Source organism: Chlamydomonas reinhardtii, chromosome 3 (genome assembly GCF_000002595.2).
Source record: "Chlamydomonas reinhardtii strain CC-503 cw92 mt+ chromosome 3, whole genome shotgun sequence".
NCBI classification, from domain to species: domain Eukaryota; kingdom Viridiplantae; phylum Chlorophyta; class Chlorophyceae; order Chlamydomonadales; family Chlamydomonadaceae; genus Chlamydomonas; species Chlamydomonas reinhardtii.
Window position 1 is genome coordinate 7,986,993 of NC_057006.1, and position 18,188 is coordinate 8,005,180.

Consider the following 18,188-nt stretch of genomic DNA (forward strand, 5'->3'; position numbering starts at 1 on the left):
TCGGTTCATTCCAGTCCACCGCAGCGCATTACACATACCGACGTGCATTTGCTGGGCGCCGCCGCCTTTCGTGGAGACCACGCTCCACACCCTGCCTGCACCAGGTCACCCATTCTGTACATGCTTGCGCGCTTCGCATGTGCTTTTGCTCACCGTCGACTTGACCACTTGAGAGTCGCCGACCCACATGGCCGAAAGCCGCTATCCGCCCATCCAGCAGCCTTTATGCCTAGCAGCGAAGCACAGGCACACCTCGTGCACATCACGACATATCCACCCTGATCCACCCCATGTACCCCACGCCACCTTCTAAGATTGGCCACGCACCATGCGCACCAAAGCATAGCCTTCCTATTTGCCTCCTGCCGCCCCATCCTGCTCTAGATGCCAAGCAGCAATGCCTCTAGGGCATCCTGCGCACCACCTCCGCTGCCGGCGGCAGTAGCGGCACCCTGCATAGCGACGAGTCCCAGGCCGCCGCCGCCGCCGCCGGCTGGGCCCTTGCCAGCGGCAGAGCCGCCGTCCGTCGCGCCGTCTGCGTCGGCCACGCTGCGCATGCCATCCGGGCCAGCTCCTGCGCTTGCAATGCCACCGCCCGTGTCGCCGCCTGCGGACGCCGCTGCTGCACCGCTGCCTCCGCCGCCGCCGTAGGTGGCGGCGCTGCCGCCAGTCGTGCCATCGCCGCCTACACCGCCGGGGTCCACCGAGCCGCGCTCGTGTGCGTTGCCTCCACCGCTGCCGACGTGTTGTGCGGGCGGCGCAGGTGCCGGTGCAGCCACTGGTTCTGCAATGTCAGCCGCCTGCTGTTGCTCTACAGCCACCGCCGCCGCCGCCGCCGCCACCGCCGCCACCACCACCAACGCCGCCGGCGCCGCTGCCGCCGTTGATGCCGCCTCCTGAAGCGCCGGGGCGGTTGGCGGTGCGGCAGCTGGGTTGCGGTCCTGCTGCAGCGCTGTCGCTGCTGCCTCCGCTGCCTGCTTCACGGCAGCGCCCACACCCGCCGCCCCCTGCACTCCCCCGTCAGCATCCTCGCTAGCGCCGCTGCTGCTGCTGCCCATCGCTGCCGCCACGACGGCATCCACCGCCGCCTGCAGCACCGCCTCCACCTCAGCGCAGGCGGCATATTCCTGGGTACCACCCCGTCCCGTACCCTGCAGCTGTGACGCCTGCGCCAGCGGCGCCCCTGACCCAGTCACAGCGCCAGTCACAGCCACGGCCACAGCCTGCTCCCCTGCTTCCGACTCCATCTGGGTCAGCGGAGACGGCGGAATTGCCGGCACTACTGCTTCCGCCTCCTGAGCCGCCGCTGCCGGCGACGGTGTAGCGGGCGCCACCTCAGCCACCGCCGCCGCTCCATCCAGCGGGTCCTCCAGCGGTCCAGGCTGCACCACAGAAGCTGGTACCGGGAGCGCTGCGGGCGCCTGATCTGTCGCCGCGGCGCCGCCTCCCATGCCAGATGGTTCCATGGGCCCTCCTCCGTCCAGTTCCATGAAAACGCCCTCGGTCTCCTGATCCGCCTGTTGCTTCGCTGGCTCATCCGCCTCCTGCTGTTGCTGCTCCACCTGCGCGTCAGCCGCCTCAGCGGCGCCTAGTGGCGTCGAGGCCTCCGCCTCCACCGCCTCCACCTGGCTCGGCGCCGACAACGGCGTCTGCGGCACCGCGCCCGCATCCTCCGCGGCCGCAGACGCCACGTCGACAGCCGGTGTTGCCGTGGCGACTGCCCCGTCAGGAATAGGCGCCGATTCGGCTGCTGCTGCGGCGCCCTGCCGCATCTCCACTTCAGCAACACCAGCAGGCTGCTCACCCACCGGCGCCGACCCGCCCATGTGCTCCGGTGCTTGCTGCTGATCTTGCTGCTGCTGAAATGGGTCCGCAGCCGCGGCAGCCACGGGCACAGCTGCTACTGGCGCGGGCGCCGCCTCCGCAGCCTCCTCCATCTGGGTCGGCTGAGAGGGTGGCGTCTCAGGCACCGCATCCGCATCCGCCTGTGCCGGCAGCGTCGGCTGGCCTGGCTCATCAACACCCGTTGCAGCAGCGCCGACATCTGCGCCAGGGCTCGCTGTCTCTGTCTCCACTACTGCTGGCGCCACCGCCGGCGCCGTCATCACCGGCGGCGGCAGTGGCACGCGAGCTGGCGCCTCCGCACCCACGTCAACTGGTAACACTGGGCCGCGGTAACACTGGGCCGCGGTGGCATTGGCGCCGCCATCCATGCACACGGCCACGCCTGCGCCCACCAGCAGCGGCGATTGCAGTGCTGGCGCCGCCGTGTCCGTGTCCTCATCCGTAGCAGGACTCGCCACCGCGACACCTGCGCCCTCTGGAGCACCTGCGCGGCTGGCTGCGGCCGCTGCACGCTCCTCATCGGCAGCAGCGGCGTTTAATATCGGCAGTGGCGGTTGCTCCGCCTGCGCCTCATCGTCAGCTTGTGGGCCTGCCTGCACCGCCTCAACCTCCTGGACCTTGCCGGGCGCCGCTGACAAGGCAGCCGCAGCTGCGTCCACGGATGCCCGCGGCGGCTGTTGGCTTCCAGCAACCTCCCGCTGCGCCTCCTGCTCCACCAGTGCCGTGGCCGCGACAGGCGTTGTGAAGGCTGGCAGCACGGTAGCCCCTGGACCCGCAGCTGCGGCGGCGCCAGTGAGGGGCAGATTATTTTCATCCTGATTGTCGCAACCCGCATCGGCACCTTTCGCACCACCGTCGCCGCCAACTCCACCACCGCCGCCGCTACGGCCGCCCATGGCGTCATCCTCTGTGTCGTCATCATCAAACGCACCCAGCACCCCCACCGAATCCAGGGCGGAGGGGAAGGGCGCCGGAGCCGTCTGGAAGCGTGGCGGCGGAGGCGGCATGGAGGCCGGCCGGCGGAAGAGGCCCACAGGCTGGTACGGGTGCGGCGCCTGCTGGTGCTGCTGCTGGCCTTGGTGAGGCTGCGGCGGCTGTGCCAGCGGCGACGGCAACGGCATTGACCATGTCGGCTGTGTTGGTGCTCGTGCTGTGCAGGAGGGCGGCGGCATGAGTGATGCCGGTGCGGGCACGCAAGATGCTCCAGCCGCCGACGCCGCGCTCGCCGCCAAACCCGTAAGGCTGCCCTGCACCTCAGCGTCCTGCCGCTGCTGTTGCTGCTCCCGCCCTTCATCTGCTGCGTGTACAGTGCTGGGCGCATCTGTGGCAAATTTGAAGGCACTGGTGACAGCGTGCATGCCATCGGGCTGCAGCTGTTGTGTATAAGCCATTGGCCGACCGCCGCCACCGTCACCGCCACGGTCGGCGCCACCTGCGGTCACCTCAGGTGCCGCTGACTCTGGGGCACCCATCCGAACCGGACCAGGCCTGGTACTAGTAGTGTGCTGTGAAGATGACAGCAGTGGCGGTGGTTGGGATGGCTGTGGCGGTGGCTGAGACGGCAGTGGCTGTGGATACTGCAGCGCCTGGGTGCCGACCGGCACTGCAGCCGCCTGCTGAACAGCCGGCAGCGGTGCGGCCAGCGGCACACGGTCCGGTGTGCTAACGCCTGGTGCCGCAGAAAAGTCAGCTGCAGGCGACAGGCCCACCTGTGCCGCTGGTGCCTCCGGCACCGACGGTGAAGGCCCTGTGGCAGTAGGGGGCGCGGCTGTGGCGCCTGCACCAGCCTCGCCTGCGGTGGCATTGGCCTCTGTTTTCGCTGCTGCTCGGCCGGGAAAAGGCTGCTGTGATCCCGTGCGGGTGCTGGCACTGATGATGGCGTTACTGCAGCTGGCATCCAGGTTGGCAGTGTCTGCCGTCATAGCGGGGGCCGGTGCGGCAGCCGCAGCTACATCCTGACCAGCTCCCGACTCAGCACCGGCGCCCACCGCAGTAGCAGTTCCGTCTTCATCGACGTCAGCGGCCTGCTCACGCACCCCCGCCACCGCGGCCGCCGTGGGGGGTTGGCTCCCGCCGCCGCGCTGCGATGCGCCAATGGCGGCGCCCTTCTTCGACTCCGGCACCGGCAGGCCGAGCAGCAGCGCCAGCACGGAGTCCTGTGAGTCCTCGCCCGACGCAGCTGCGGGTGCACCTGCCGCCGCGTCAGCTCCGGCGGCGTCGGCACCCGCTAGCGGCAATGTGCCGCCCGCTGCACAGGCGCCGTGCCCGTCGCTTGCCGGTGCTTCCGCCGCCGTAGCCGCGGGCGCGTCAGCAGGGGCCACACTATCAGCGCCGGCAGCATTGTTCGCAGATACAGAACTATGGCTGGGCGGTACCGCACACGAGTCACTTGGCGGCGTCTGCTCTGGCAGCAGCTGCACACCGGCGCCGAGAACCGGTGCGTCGGCAGGCACGGCGGACAGGGCACCACTGGCAGGGGAGGCCGTGTCTGCAGGCGGCAGCAAAGAGGTCCGTGGCGCCGGTGGCTCAGTGGCAGCGTCCGGCATCACCGGAGCCACTGCCGGATCCGCCGCCGAAGGTGCACCCAGCAAAGCTGCAGCGACCTGCTCCTGCTGCTGACTGCTTGTGCGCACAGGCGGCGGCTGCAGCCGTGGCTCTTCGGTTTCGCCGGGTGCTCCGGCTCCAGCCACAGACGGCTTTGCAGCAGCGGCAGCCGCAGGCGTCTGCTGCACTGATTGCTGCTGCTGTTGCTGTTGGTGTTGCTCTTGCTGTTGCTGCTGTTCGTGCTGTTGCTTGATGACCCGAGCCTCAGCCAGGATCGCCGAAATCTTGGACGCGATAGTCGGCCGCTGAGCAGCAGCTGCAGCAGCCGCAGGCGCCGCCACTGCAACAACACCAACAGTGGCAACGACAGCACCAGAGACAGCGCCTGCGGCGTCTGCGGCGGTCAGCGGTGCTGCTGCGGTCAGGGCCTCCGCCGCGGCATCCAATTGCATGTCGGCGGCGCGGGTGGCGGGGCGGCTGTGCCGCTTGATCTGCGGTGCAAGGCGCGGTACCGACGGGGACTGCCCCGGCGCTGATGTTGGCACAGGTGGCCCTCGCAGTGTCTCTGCGGAGTGCGCTGCCATTGCCGGCACTCCCACCGCCGCATGCCCCGCAACAGCTGTGACGCCGCCTTGCGCAGCGGCCACTGCAGCAGCATTAAGAGCAGCACACGCTGCGGCGCGCACCGACGCCGCCGGCAGCCGTCTTGCAGACCTTGCAGCAGTGGCGCCGAGCGGGCTAGGGGCGGGTTTGCGTGTCTGTCCTGCTGCAGCCGCGCCTGCCGCGTCGCTCCGCGCTGACTCCTCCTCCACGCCCCGTGCATCCGTAGGCTCCTGCTCTGCCTGCTCCTCGGCCTCGCCGTCACCGCCGTCACCAAGCGGCATGAATGAGGCGGATACGGCAGCCGCCGCGCCAGCCGCCACGACTGGCACCTTAGCCGCCGGCTCAATGTTGGGCTTGCGGCGGCGACCGGCAAATAGGCTCCCGCTGCCATCATCTCCACCGGCCGCGCTGCTGCTGCTGCCGCCGCCCGCACGTTTGAGGCGATGCCATGCCAGCTCCCCACTGCGGTCCTCATAAGCGCCCTCCTCCTGCTCCTCGCCCGCCGCCTCAGCACCGAGCCCGGCCCCCGCACGGTCCTCCACCTCCCAGGCCTCCAAGCTCATGCGAGCAGCCGCCGCCGCAGCAGCTGTAGGCGTGGGCACAGCAGTCGGCTTCAGAGCCTCTAGCACTGCCTGCTGCAGCAGCTGCTCCTGTTGCTGCTGCTCCTGCTGCTGCTGTTCAAGCAGCTCCTGCTGCCGGCGCCGCCGCTGCTCTTGCTGCTCCAGCTGCAGCTGACGCCGCCGCTGCGCGGCCTCCTGCCGGCGCCGCTGCAGCTCCTGCTCCTGCCGCACCACCGCCGCCTCGCGCGCAGCCCGTACAGCGGCCGCCCGCGCCCTTGCTACCTCATCCACCTCCACCTCCTCACCCGCCGCCGCCGCCGCCCCAGCAGTACCACCTGCGGTGGCAGCGCCGTCATCCCCGTAGTAGTCGTACGACGGGTCGTAGCTGCGTTCGTACTCGTCCTGCGGCGGGCCGCCAGCAGCAGCAGCAGCAGCAGAGCCAGCCGCCGCTCTCGCTACCGTGTCCGCTGCCGCTCCAAACATGCCAGGGCCGCCGCCGGCGGCCTGCGCCGGCGGCTTCTCGGCAACATCGCCAGCCATAGCTGGCTGTATCAGCAGGCCGCTGGCACCGGCGCGGCCCAGGGGCATGGGCCGGTAGTCAGACATCTTGCGCTTCATGCCCAGCGTGCCGCCGCGGCCTGACGAGCCGGACCCGGCCGGGCGCACGAAATTGGGCACAGGACACTGCGGCGGAGCAGGAGCGAAGAGGCACACAGGGGTTGTGAGTAGCACGCTCGCTTTCCATCGCTCTATGTTTGCCACGCTTTGTACTCAAGCCGCAGACTGCCCAAGCCACCCGCGAGGTTTGCTAGCCCAGGACTTCCCTTCGTTTTACCTTGTAGGGTGCCAACACCTTGGCACTCCGCGGCAGCAGCAGCGAGCCCACCGCCTCGCCCTCCTCCTCCTGCTGCTGCTGCGGCCCTGCTTCAGCTGCTGACGATGCTGCTGCAGTATTGGGCTCGGAGTCTTGGTTGTCGGCAGCTTCGGCGACGCCAGCGCTTGGTGGCCGCGGCCGCTTGGCGCTGTTTGCCGCCGCGACTGCAGCGGCAGATTCCGCCGCTGCACGCTTCATGCCTGATTGAACACAGCCTGTTTGGATCGCTCGCTGCTGAACTAAGCTCTACTGCCAGAAAGTGCCGCTTGGCGGGAAAGCCTGGCTGAGCTTGATTCTGAGAAGTGATCTGTGCATACGATGCTCAAGGCATTCTGTTGCGTTTACAGCTGGTGCGTGCCTTCACGACCCGCGCGCATGGAAAAAGCGCGGGAACCCCATACATGCGCACCATGTCCTATCTGCCCACTTTCGCACGCCGTGTAAACATCGAAGAACCTCACCCCCATTCGCCAGCGCCTTTAACCGTTCTTCTGAATGGATGAGGCCACATCGATACGCAACGGGACAGCGCCTGGCATGCCCGGTCCTACCCACCTAGCTCCCCAAAAGCCGCAGCTTTCACCCCACACCCGCAGAAGTCCGGCCTACCTATACGCACGTACGTGTGCGCGGCCCTTGAGCGGGCCAATCCGTGGTCTGTCTAAAATCTGATGCCAGGACGAAACGATCGACGTCCTTCATCTCCGCTCAGCGGCAGCAGTGCCCACTCACGTCCACGGCATCTTGGTATGCTTCTGCTGCCACCTCCCCCGAGCGCCTCCGGTCCAGTGACCTGCATTTTGAGTACCCTACGCAGCCATCGCCGCCTATCATTTACCCCAACCCTGATACCAGCCAGCGCTGCTTAGGGCGCTGCGGCCGGCTCCTCCTCTGGCTCCTCCGCACCCTCCACCAGGCTCACCTGTCATACCATAGGCATGAGCATGGGTTACAACAAGGCAAAGGACACGCAGCAACCTCCCGAGCTGCAGCACAGTGACCTCCAGCTTGAATCACCCACCGGCCAAAGGCCCTCTCCGCCGTGCCCCAGCCCCTCATGTCCCTATCCCTTTCCACGCAGCGCCCCTTTCAAGTTACGCCCCACCATCACACCTGTACACCCCGCACTCGAGCACACTGCACCCTCACCCTGCACCCGCACCCACGCCACCCCAACCACCACCACCCGCACCCGCACCCACCACGTTGCGGAACTCCTGCTCCGTCAGCTTGAGCTGCTTCACCGAGCCATCCGAGTCGCGGTAGCTCAGAGGCGACATCACGTCCTGCGGGGGGGGGGGAGGGGGGAGACAGGTACGACAGCGGGTTAGGGAGGTGTTAGCGGAAGAGGCACCATCGGATTAGGTACGAGCAGGTTAGGTACGAGCAGGTTGGGTACGAGAAAGTCCGATATCAACATGCCACCGCCCCGGTTCTGTGCATCTCGATGTTGGGGTCAGCCACCATCGCTCACTCCCGTCCCACCACCCTCCCCCACCACCTCCACCAGACACCTCCACGCCATCCTCCACCCACCCACCCACCCACCCACCCACCCACCCGCCCTCCACCTACCCACCCTACACCCACCCACCTGCCACGCGCTGCTGTAGAACAGCTCCGCCACCACCACGTCGTCGCTGAGGTCCAGCTGGGCCAGGCCGTCGCCGTCGGTGTCGGGCGGCAGGAAAAACACGCCGCCGGACACGTCGCGCAGCAGCAGGAAGCCGGGCACCTGGGGGGGGGGCACATTCATGATTATTAAAGAAGTGAAGGCGTAGCCAGGCGTAGCCAGGAACAGTAGGGGGGGGCAGGCGGAAGGGATGGTAGACGGAAGGGATGGGCGCGAGGGTGAGTGGGGCGAGGGCGGAGGTGGAGGCCAAGGCGCCTGGTTGGCTGCTCATGTCGCGTGTGCTGGGTTCCCGCCACCTGGCTACCTGCCTGGTGGTGGCGCCAGCCGTCCAGATGTACCCCCGTTCCCAAGCCGTAGACATCCATCGCCAGCAGCATACGCGGCAGGAGCCCAACCCTGCGCGACCGCCCCCTCCATTCCATACTTCCTGCATGCACGCAGTGTCCCCGCATCCGCCCCCAACCCTCCATGCCTAGCCCGCCCCAGCCCGCCCCACCTGCAGGTCGGGCCGCACGCTGAACCACTGCCCCTGGCGGTTGCGCAGCGACACGCGGCCGTCCAGGTCGCGGCGGAAGTTCATCTTCAGGCGCTCGGCCTGCGAGATCGGCGGGACCAGTGGAGCAGGAGCGGTGTTAGGGCTGTTGTGTGAGGCTGACGAGAGCGTGTGCGTGCGCCCCACCGGCCTCCTTGCCCCCCCCACACACACCTCCCAACCCGCGGCTCGCCGCCCTCTTCCTTCCCCTTTCCCACCCCACTCCGCACGGGATGTATCCTCCGCCTGGTTCCTAGGGAGCTAGCACGAGCGCCTGACCTGGTACTGCTCAGGCTTGAGCTTGTTGTTCACGACATTGTCCACGAATGTGCGCAGCTCCACGGTCGTCAGGTTCTCATCGAATAGATCGTCAATAGTCGTCGGACGGTTCTGAATCTCCTGCTCCACAGCCTGGAAGAACACAGACTGCGAGTCTGCCCCGAAGCCTGGCAAGTTGTCATAGAGCGGAGCCGCAAATGCCGAGGTAGCCGCTGATAGCTGGATCACAGTGGCCGCAGCAGCGGCAGCAATTGCTGAAAGAGCTGGCGCCGAGGTGCTGGGCTCGCTCGGCGAGCGAGGACCGGCGGCGAGGCAGACCACCGCAGATCTCCGGCTAATGCGACCGCTATGTTGAGAGCATGCTGCAGAGCGTAGATGCTTGGAGGCGAGCATTCTCGTCAAAGTCGCGAACTGGGTCGGGACAACTTGCGTGTAGACAGGAATGAGCCAACAAGGGAGTTCGTAATTGTGGGATGAAAGCGGCTGTTTCAATTGTAAGCATGCAGCCACTGCAAGTGCATTCACTCCGACGTGCAATCGCTCGGCTTTCCCAATTTCGTGAGGGCCGCTCCAAAGCTCGGATTCTGAGTTCCTTACAGTAAAGTGTCTATTCATAATTATATACACGCTCCCTGACCATCCATGTCTGTCGTCTGAAACTTGTTTGCTTCTTCCCTCTGTTTCGACTGCTGTTTAAGCAGTTCAAACGTGTCAGGGCCATAATCTGTGCACATATGCAGTAGGCATATAGCATAGCAGCGGCCAAGGCGACATGGTGAGCAGGACCTTCGCGAGCTGTCGCGCGACGATTCGGCGCCTTTGTGCGCTGCTCATCGCCTTGCGTTGTCAAATGTTGGACATGAACTTCTAATACATATATACGCCCTGAACGTCAGCGCTGGGCAAACTATTCACGCTTACAGCGCGTACACGACACACTGCTGGTGCAGGACGTGGTGCCACGGCCAAAGGTCTACCTGCCGGGCCCGGCAGGACGCCTCCAGGCCTTGCGCGATGCGGGACAGCCGGTGAGCTCCTTTGTTGATACTGCAAGCGTTAATCTTAGTCATGACCATCGCCGCCCCGCACGCCCCTTTGAACCATGCTCCTGCCAACCATACAGGTCACGCCTGCGAGTCTGGGGCTGGTTGACACATCTGGTGGCTTCGGCGGCGCCAACGGGGGCACCGGGTTTGGGCTGGGTGCTGACGGGGACGATCCGGACTTTCTGTCCCCTGCCTGGCTGGCAGCGCTGGAGAGCTTTGACGCGGAAAGTTTTGACGGTGAGCCGACTTCGGGATGCAGGACAGCGCCCGGCCAAGGCCAGTCGAGCACTGCCACCTGTTAGATTCTAGGCGCGGAGAGCTTGGGGCTTGCAACCTTGTGGCTGTACTTGTGGCGGCTTAGGTGCATCAACATGTCTGTCGTGTGCCTTGCAGACGCGCGGCTGCTGCTGCCGCACACGCTTCGCAGTGCGGCGGGCCAGCCCTTCCGCAAGGTGCCGCGGCTGCTGGCGCTGGTGGCGTCCATTAGCCTGGCGCCGTCCGGGGACGCCTTTGCGCAACTCAAGGACCCGGAGGGCCGCATGGGCGCGGCGCTGCACCGCGACGTGCTGGAGGCCGTGGGGGCGCAGCTGGGGCCGCGCGCGGTGCTACTGCTGCAGCAGGTGGGGGTTGCAGCGCACTCATGCGCATGGGGACGCTGGCTTACTGTCTCCATCACTGGGGCCCAATCGCGCGCTTAGTATGGTGTGCACCCTCCTGCTGCAGGTGTGTGTGGTGCAGCCCTGCCCAGGGCTGAGCTACCTGTGCGTCACGGCGGACAACGTCATGCGGGTGAGCTGACTCGGCACTTGTAGCACTGCACATCCTGCACGCGCAGAGCGGCACTGCGGGCGTCTTGCTGGGGTGCTGCGAGTGCACGTGTCGCCTGGCAGTGGACTGTATGTGAAGCGGACAAACAATAATCTCCACCTTGTGCATGCAGGTGTTCCCAGCCAATGTGCCGCCGCCGGCCATGCTGCGGCCGCGGCCTCAGCCCCCGCCGCGGTCCGGCGTCACTCACGCAACGCACACCGCCCAGCAGCCCCAGCTGCAGCGCGGGCACCCAGGGGCACCCGCCAACGGCGCGCCCGCACAGCCCCCTGCAACCCCGTCCTTCAGTACCGATACCACCACCGCCAGCCAGCAGTTGCGATTTCCACCACGGCAGCAGCAACAGCCGCAACAGCCGCCGCCGGCGGGACAGGGCAGCCGCTTCGGCGCCGCTGCACACCAGCAGCCCCCCGGCTCTGCAGGGCCTGGGCCTGGCGGCATTGGCGCTGGCGCATCGGCGGCTAAGCCTGCGGCGGCAGCCGCACAAGGCGGCGCCGGCACAGGGCGCGGGCTGGGAGGCCGCGGCAGAGGCGCCATGCTGGGGTTCGACCTGGAGGATGAAGATGAGGACCCGTTCGCGTTCATGGAGGTTGAGGAGGGCGTTGGGGAGCGCGGCGGCGGCGGCGGAGGCCCGGCAGCCGCGCCGCCAGACACTGGTCGGGGTGGAGGTGGGGTGGGCCACAGAAGCACTGCTGGCGCCGGGACAGGCACGGGCCCGCAGCCAACGGCTGTCCCCATGGGCCCTCCCCCGCCCCGCCCTCCAGCCGGCACGCAACAGCAGCAACAGCTCCAAGTGAGTAGGCCGCAGCTGCAACAGCCGCCGCCCTGGCCGGTAACGGAGGCCAGCGCACGGCCACCACCGACGGCAGGGGGCAAGGGCTCAGCCGCCATGGGTCCACACGGGCCTGTGCCGGTGCACGCAGCCCGGCCGAGCAACAGCAGCGGCAGCTACGCCTCTGTTGGCGGCGGCCTGCGGCGGCGGCCCATGATGGGGCTGGACGACATGGATGTGGACCTGGACCTGGATCTTGATTTGGGGCTCGGAGACGACATAGGCGCTGCGGATTCCAGATCCAGGCCCACAGGAGGGCCCGCACCTGGAGCCGCCAAGCCAGCGCACCAGCCGCCGCAGCAGCAGCAGCAGCCGGCCGCTGCATTCATGCGAAGCAAGCCGGCTGGCCAAAGAGGACACAGCAGCGGCGCCAGCGTTGATAACGACGCCCGCCTGTCTCCAGACCAATGCCAACAACAACATCGCGGTGGTCAGCAGCAACAGCAGCAACAACAGCAGCAGCAGCAGGGCCACGCTTCCGGTGTGGCTGCGGCCCCGGCGGCAGGGCAGGGTGTGGGCGTCAGCCCGCCACACACAGCGCAACGACCGGCCATGGCTGGGGCAGCCCGGCAGCCGTCATTGCAGGGCCGATCGGGGCCGGCCCCTGCTCCCTCCGCTGCTAACGGCGGGACCACGCCTACTGGCAATGGAGCCAGGGCTGGTGGCTCTGGCGGGAGTGGCAATGCGGCCAGCGGTACCGGCTTGAGCTTGTTCGCGAGCCGTATGGGAGCACGCACGCCGCCCTCCGGGCCCGGGGGCGCTGGCTCTGGCGGCAGCACCCCCGGACCGCAATCACAGCAACCACAGCAGCAGCCGATGCTTCACGCTCAGCGGTCTGCTCGCATGGAGCAGCAGCAGGCGGGGGCAGCGCCCGGTGTTGGCGGAGGCGGCGATGACGTGGACGTGCAGCATGGCGACGGCGAGGAGTCGCTGTCGCTGTCCATGTCGGAAGACCCGCAGCAGGATGAGCCTTTCTTCTCAATACTGGGCAAGCGCCGGGCAGGCCCCCACCCGCCGCCCTCGCACCCTCCCAAGCAGCAGGTGCAGCCCCGGCAACAGCAGCAGCTGCAGCAGGCGCCGCAGCAGGTGCAGCCCCAGCGGCAGGCCCCGCAGTCGGACCTGATGGGGCCGCCTGCCACCACGTCGAGACGCACCACGCCACCGCCACAACCTCTGCAGCCAGCCTCGGGCGCAACTCCTCCTGGTGTACAGCCGCCGTCACAGCAGCAGCAGCAGCAGCCCGCAGGCGGCCGCCGCCCCGGCGGAATCTACATGCCGCCGCTGAGCCAGGTGACCAGCAGCTCGCAGCGACCAGCCCGCAACACGCCACCCCCGCCCACAGCAGCTGTTGCAGGTGCGGGGCGGCCGGGGGGTCGGGCCCTGGAGCAGGCGCAGGCAGCTGGGGATGCCGGGGTCGCGTCTGAGGCGCCCAGCCAACAAGAGGTCGCGTCCGGCGTTAGCCCGCCGGGTGGCAACATAGGCAGTGCTTTCCGCAGCAGAGGAGGTGGTGGTGTGCTTGTAGCAGGCGTGACAAGCGGTCAGGGCAAGGCAGCGGCCCCTGCGTCAGGCGGGTCCCACGGCGGCGGTGGCGCCAGCCGGCAGCAGCCGCAGCAACAGCACGAAATCAAGTCGGCTCTGGACCTGTTCTACTTTCAATCGCAATCGCAGCAGCCCCCGGACGTAACCGCTGCCGAGGAGAAAGGCCCAGGGCACTGGCAGCAGCAACAGCAGCAGTCACCATCACGGCAGCGGCATACGCAGCCCGGCGGAGGCACGGGTAGCGGCCCTGTGGCAGCTGGGAGTCGGCAAGGGCTCATGCCGCCACCGCCAGTGCGGCCGCCCGTGGCAGTGGGCACCATCGGTCTTGGACCGGGGGCAAGGCCCGGGGCTGCTGGTCCCGGCGTGGCAGGACGCGGCTCTCGGACGCTGAGCGCTACCGGGGGGCCACGGCTGGTGTCGGCGGCACTGTTGCTGCAGGAGGAAGAGAACATCGAGCTGGGTGACGACGACTGGTGAAGGCAGATAGAGTCGTGCTGGCGTTAGAGTCACAAGGTTGAGGGGTGCTTTGGCGTTTGGCGGCTGTCAGGACGCACCGAAAGAGCGAGAGAGAGCAGGATGGTGGCGTGTCTGCATGCAGGGTGATAGGATGTCTGGACGAGGGCCGCTGCATCAGCACGTGATGGCCAGTACGGCGCTGTGAGATTGTGTCGGATGCTGGAGTCCCCCTGCTGTGTGACTACTGTAAAAGCAAACTCCCCGCACGGGGGTGAGCAGATCACACATGCAGTTTGCATGGCCCTCTTAACACCAATTTACTCATCTTCGTAGCATCAAGTTACCCATCGTCGTAGCACCAGTTTCCTCATCTTCATATGGCGGCCCCTCGTGCTGCATGGCCAAACCTGCCAACCGGCCGTCAGCCTCAGCTCCATGCCCAATCCTGGCCCAATCACGACCGGTCTTACTTCAATAGGAGTGGCCTTCTTCGTGGTATGATTCAGTGCCCTCAGTTAACCCTTGCAGCTCATTTCCGACCGCAGAACCCTCAAGCCAGCAGACTGCAAGCATCCCCGCACCGGCTTTTATACTCACATCCGTAAACTCAACGCTATCCAGAGTACAATTCTGTAATTTAAAACACCTGAAGGGCATTCGGCTACGTGCCAAGGGCGCTACCGGCCGACAAGGCCTCCACCAATGTCCTGGCCTCCTGGGCCCCGCCGCTAGTTTACCACCCTCAGCGAAATAATGACAGTGTTTGCAGCCCCATCCCGTCCGCTGCAATGCAGTCTGGCACGGGTAGCACGCCCACAGAGATAGGAATCCACACCATGTGCACATGCACTCAAGGTGAAGACAAATCAGCACCGCATATGATGTGATGCCCCCATACATACACCCACACGCGTTACTATGATAACAGGGCGCAGTTCCATTCCATGTTCACACATGCGCATACTGACTAGTATGCGCGTGGCTCCAATGCCACGTGCCACCCAACCTCTATGTACAAATACTTGCACCAGGATTCCCTGCATATGACATGGTACCACCCGCTGTCGTCAGCACTGCCACCGGTGCGCCCGTGCATCATGACGCGCCGCTGGCATACATGCCCATCGCAAATCCTGTTTGCAGGACAACCTGCCCTGTTGAGGCAGAATGGTCAACTAATGAATACCAGAAGCGACATACGGTAGACATAAGCCTTGATATACTAAAGGGAGTGGCCGGCTGCAGCGCAACGACCGCAGCACATGGCAGTACGGAGCCCACCCGAAGCCCACACCAGCAAGCGTGTTCCTGTTCATTGATCCAACATCATGTGTTTGTCAAAGCTCACCCACCCACGTGATTTCATCCTCTCCTGCTTCCAACTGGCACCCAGAAGCTATTCACACAGGCCAATGGTACCTACGGTGATGCAGCCGACACCCACGCCCCAAACATGGCGTCCTGTGCAGCCACTCCCTTGCCCACTGGGCTTGAACCCGACCCACGCAAGCCATTGCCACTGCTGGAGCCCACAGTGCCAGTGACATAGCCATCGCTCTTGCGCAGGGAACTGCTTGATGCTGGAGTGGCATAGTACGACGCAGCGGTGTGCACGTGCCCATCTGCCGTCATTCCGTGCGGGGAAGCTGGCGGGAAGCAGCTGTTGTCGTGCGTGCACGACGACGGCAGGGTGAAATATCCGCGGCTGTAGCTGGAGGTGGTGGCGGAGCCAAAGCTGTAGCTGCTGGCTGAGGGCGAGGCGCAGGAGGCAGCAGAAGACTGACTCGGCTGTAGCAGAGGCGCCTTTTGAGCGGCCACACTGCCCGCAGCCGCCTCCTCCTCCCTGGACACCTGCTGCGCCGGCCTGAACAGCTCCTGTGGACACAGCTCCCACGCCTCCTCGTCCTCCTCGCTTCCCTCGCTGTCTGCCTCCACAGCACCGTCCTGCCGTCCAGCTGCCGCCTGGCCCCGCCGCCTCGACAGCGGCGGCGCCGGCATGCCCGCCCGCAACCCGCGCAGTAGCGCCACCGCCACCGACGCGGCGGCCCCAGAAGCGGGGGCTCCAGGTGCTGCGCCTGCACCGTCCGCCTCGACGACAGCGCTGTAGGTGCCGGATGCCCGGCGCGCCTGCGGCGGTGGAGGGAGCATAGCTGCGAAAGACGCGGGCCCGTCGCCGGCACATGCCTCCTCAGGTGCGCCTACGGGCTCCGCCCCGAAAGCCTCCAGCGAGAAGGCAGCTTCTGCGGGCCAGCAGGCCGGGTCGAAGGCCGTCGACAGCAGCTCAGGCTCCGCCACAGCGCCACTGGCGGCCGGCACAGGCACAGTGAGCACGTATTGCTCCACCGGTGCACCCACAGAGGTGGCCATGTCTGGTGCCGGAGCCATGGACAGCGACGCGTGCCGCGGCGTCATTGCTGCGGCTGCGGCTGCCGCGGCAGGCTTGGCCGTCAGCACATGCGGTCCGCAGCCCTCAAGGTAGCGGCGCTTCACCTCCTCCACAACCTGGGCCGGCAGCTCCCGCCGAGCAGGCGACGCAGGCGCGGAGGTGGCGGAGCTGGCCGCCGGTCCAGCCAGGGCAGGCCATGGCAGCGACTGGGCGGCCGCCGCCACCTCTGCCGGCAGCTCTACCACGCCCTGGGCCATACTCTCCCATGCAGCCACATCGCCGCCCGCCTCCAAGTGTGGTATAGCAGCGCCAACGGCTGCGTGCATTGCAATGGCAGCGACGGCGGCGCTCTCCAGTCCCGGGTCGCCTGTGCCAGCGTCCGGCTCGAGCTGCTGCTGCCACGGAGGAAGCGGCGCGCGCAATGCACCGGCGTGGGCCAAGGCCTGACCGCCAGCGCCGCCAGCCCCGACCTCCTCCAAGCCTGGCGCTGCGGCTGCTGTCAAAGGTGCAATGGCGGTATCATACAGCACAGCGCCAGCCGCCGGCGTGGGCTGCACCTGCAACAGAGCATCAGGCGCACCAGCCATGCCAGATGCTGTCGGCGGCCCGCTGGTGGCCAGTGGCGCGCCGCCGCCGCTGCTCCTGCAGCCCAGACGGCTGCGGCCGTGTGGCAGCTGCTGGCCGAAATGACCGCCATGGCTGCTGGAGCTGGTGTGCTGCTGGTGGTGGTGCGGATGGTGCGGGAGGTGATGGTGGTGGTGGCGGATCAGCAGGGGGTCGGGGGAGTGCGGGTGCTGCTGCGAGCGCCAGCGCCGGTCGGGCGAAGCCGGGCAGCTGCCGTTGGGGCTGTTGCGGGCTGCGGTGGACGCTGCACTGCCGCCGTACGACCGGGCCGCAGAGGCGCAATAGGCGGGGCTCCCGATGCTGCGTGGCGTGGCCGAGGGCGTAGGCGTCTGCGCCCACATGCGGCGCGCCAGCTCGTCCGCCCAGCGTGTGAGCACGTCGCCGTCCGAAGCGATGGCGGACCGGAACATGGCCTCCAGCTGTTCACAGGTCATCACTGCAGGCGCGGCTGGCAAAGGCACGGCGGTCCCGCGGTGGCCTGTTGGCACTGCTGCTCGCTGTGGTGCAGGTGCTGGTGCTGCTGGCGGTGGTGCTGGTGCTGGTGCTGGTGGTACAGGTGCTGGGGAAGGCCGCACTGGCGCCGCAATTAATGGCTTGGCCAGTGGTGCAGTTAGCTGCAATCCCAAGGTCCGCGTGTTCAGCGGTGAATCGGCGGTCGATGCGGAAGTTGCCGGTGACATAATCGACGGGGACGCGACGTCGAGGGTGGACGACAGGGTGGCCGACGCAGAGGTTGCACTTGAGTTGCTGGCAGGGCTGGTCCGCTCGCGGCCCGCCACTGTCGCCTGCTCTACCGAATGGCTGGCCAAATGTGAGTGAAACCGCTCGCGCATGAGCGTCACTAGCGACTGCGTCTCTTGGCATATTGACTTCTTTACTTTATCGAGGTCGCCACGCGTAATGGGGCGCCCGGCGGACGCTGCCAGAGGTGGCCCGTCCATCGCAAGAGCACACCGGTCAGGGCGACAAGTAACGTGCAATCCGACTTGGGTATTGTGTCAACATTCTAAGCTATACATGCCGCTACTACGTTTATTATGCACAAGGGCGACGGCGTTCCGCCCTCGGCGCAACCCCGCGAACAAGGGCCAAATCAAGGTAGTCTCTCTTGCGACTTGAAAGCCATGGCACTCAAGCAACTATTATAAGTTTATGGAGCTAGAGATAAAGGTAGCCATCAGGGCCCGACTCCGATTTCTCGCGGCGCTGCGCGTCTACTATGGCCTTCGTACTGAGGGCTCCGGAGAATCGAGCATCGGTGTGTGGTCTTGTTTGTGTTTCCCAACCACGCTATCGCGTATACGCTGCTTGTCAGACTTGTTGGCAAACGTTTCGCCTTCCAGCCTTGTGCCAGACTGCGTGTGGTGGCCACTCCACTTTTGATAATACAGATGCAGCGTTGCCCCCTCAAGTACCTGGAGCGTCGTGCTTCCTCTCAGGAGCTTCCTAAGCGTTGGACATGCTCAATGAATGTCAGTGGGGTAATGAGCTCTGGCGAGCATAGCACTGAGCTACATAAGCAGATGTATGTGTTTTATTGGTTATACGAGATTGCTGGGGGGGGGGCTCCTGGAGAATGTCACAGGCAACGAAAGATGCCCCGGGTA

At 66.3% G+C, this 18,188-nt stretch overlaps 4 protein-coding genes across 4 annotated transcripts; 1 reads left to right on the forward strand and 3 right to left on the reverse strand.

Moving 5' to 3' along the window:
• Positions 1-16: 16 nt before the first annotated feature.
• On the reverse strand, positions 17-6,703 carry CHLRE_03g201851v5 (uncharacterized protein). The gene is made up of 3 exons (XM_043061378.1): positions 6,388-6,703; positions 2,687-6,236; positions 17-2,623 (listed from the first exon to the last, which is right to left on the reverse strand). Exons 1-3 carry the CDS (start codon positions 6,622-6,624, stop codon positions 381-383), a joined length of 6,030 nt encoding a protein of 2,009 aa, XP_042926555.1. The 5' UTR covers positions 6,625-6,703; the 3' UTR covers positions 17-380.
• Positions 6,704-6,755: 52 nt separating this feature from the next.
• On the reverse strand, positions 6,756-9,351 carry CHLRE_03g201750v5 (uncharacterized protein). Its single transcript, XM_001693303.2, has 5 exons — positions 8,871-9,351; positions 8,556-8,654; positions 8,021-8,161; positions 7,629-7,712; positions 6,756-7,348 (listed from the first exon to the last, which is right to left on the reverse strand). Exons 1-5 carry the CDS (start codon positions 9,261-9,263, stop codon positions 7,292-7,294), a joined length of 774 nt encoding a protein of 257 aa, XP_001693355.2. The 5' UTR covers positions 9,264-9,351; the 3' UTR covers positions 6,756-7,291.
• Positions 9,352-9,483: 132 nt separating this feature from the next.
• On the forward strand, positions 9,484-13,715 carry CHLRE_03g201700v5 (uncharacterized protein). Its single transcript, XM_043061375.1, has 6 exons — positions 9,484-9,645; positions 9,821-9,898; positions 9,994-10,153; positions 10,310-10,536; positions 10,640-10,705; positions 10,857-13,715. Exons 1-6 carry the CDS (start codon positions 9,643-9,645, stop codon positions 13,590-13,592), a joined length of 3,270 nt encoding a protein of 1,089 aa, XP_042926556.1. The 5' UTR covers positions 9,484-9,642; the 3' UTR covers positions 13,593-13,715.
• A 2-nt stretch (positions 13,716-13,717) lies between these two features.
• Positions 13,718-18,093, reverse strand: CHLRE_03g201650v5 (uncharacterized protein). Its single transcript, XM_043061373.1, has one exon. It carries the CDS (start codon positions 17,412-17,414, stop codon positions 14,991-14,993), a length of 2,424 nt encoding a protein of 807 aa, XP_042926557.1. The 5' UTR covers positions 17,415-18,093; the 3' UTR covers positions 13,718-14,990.
• Positions 18,094-18,188: the final 95 nt, after the last annotated feature.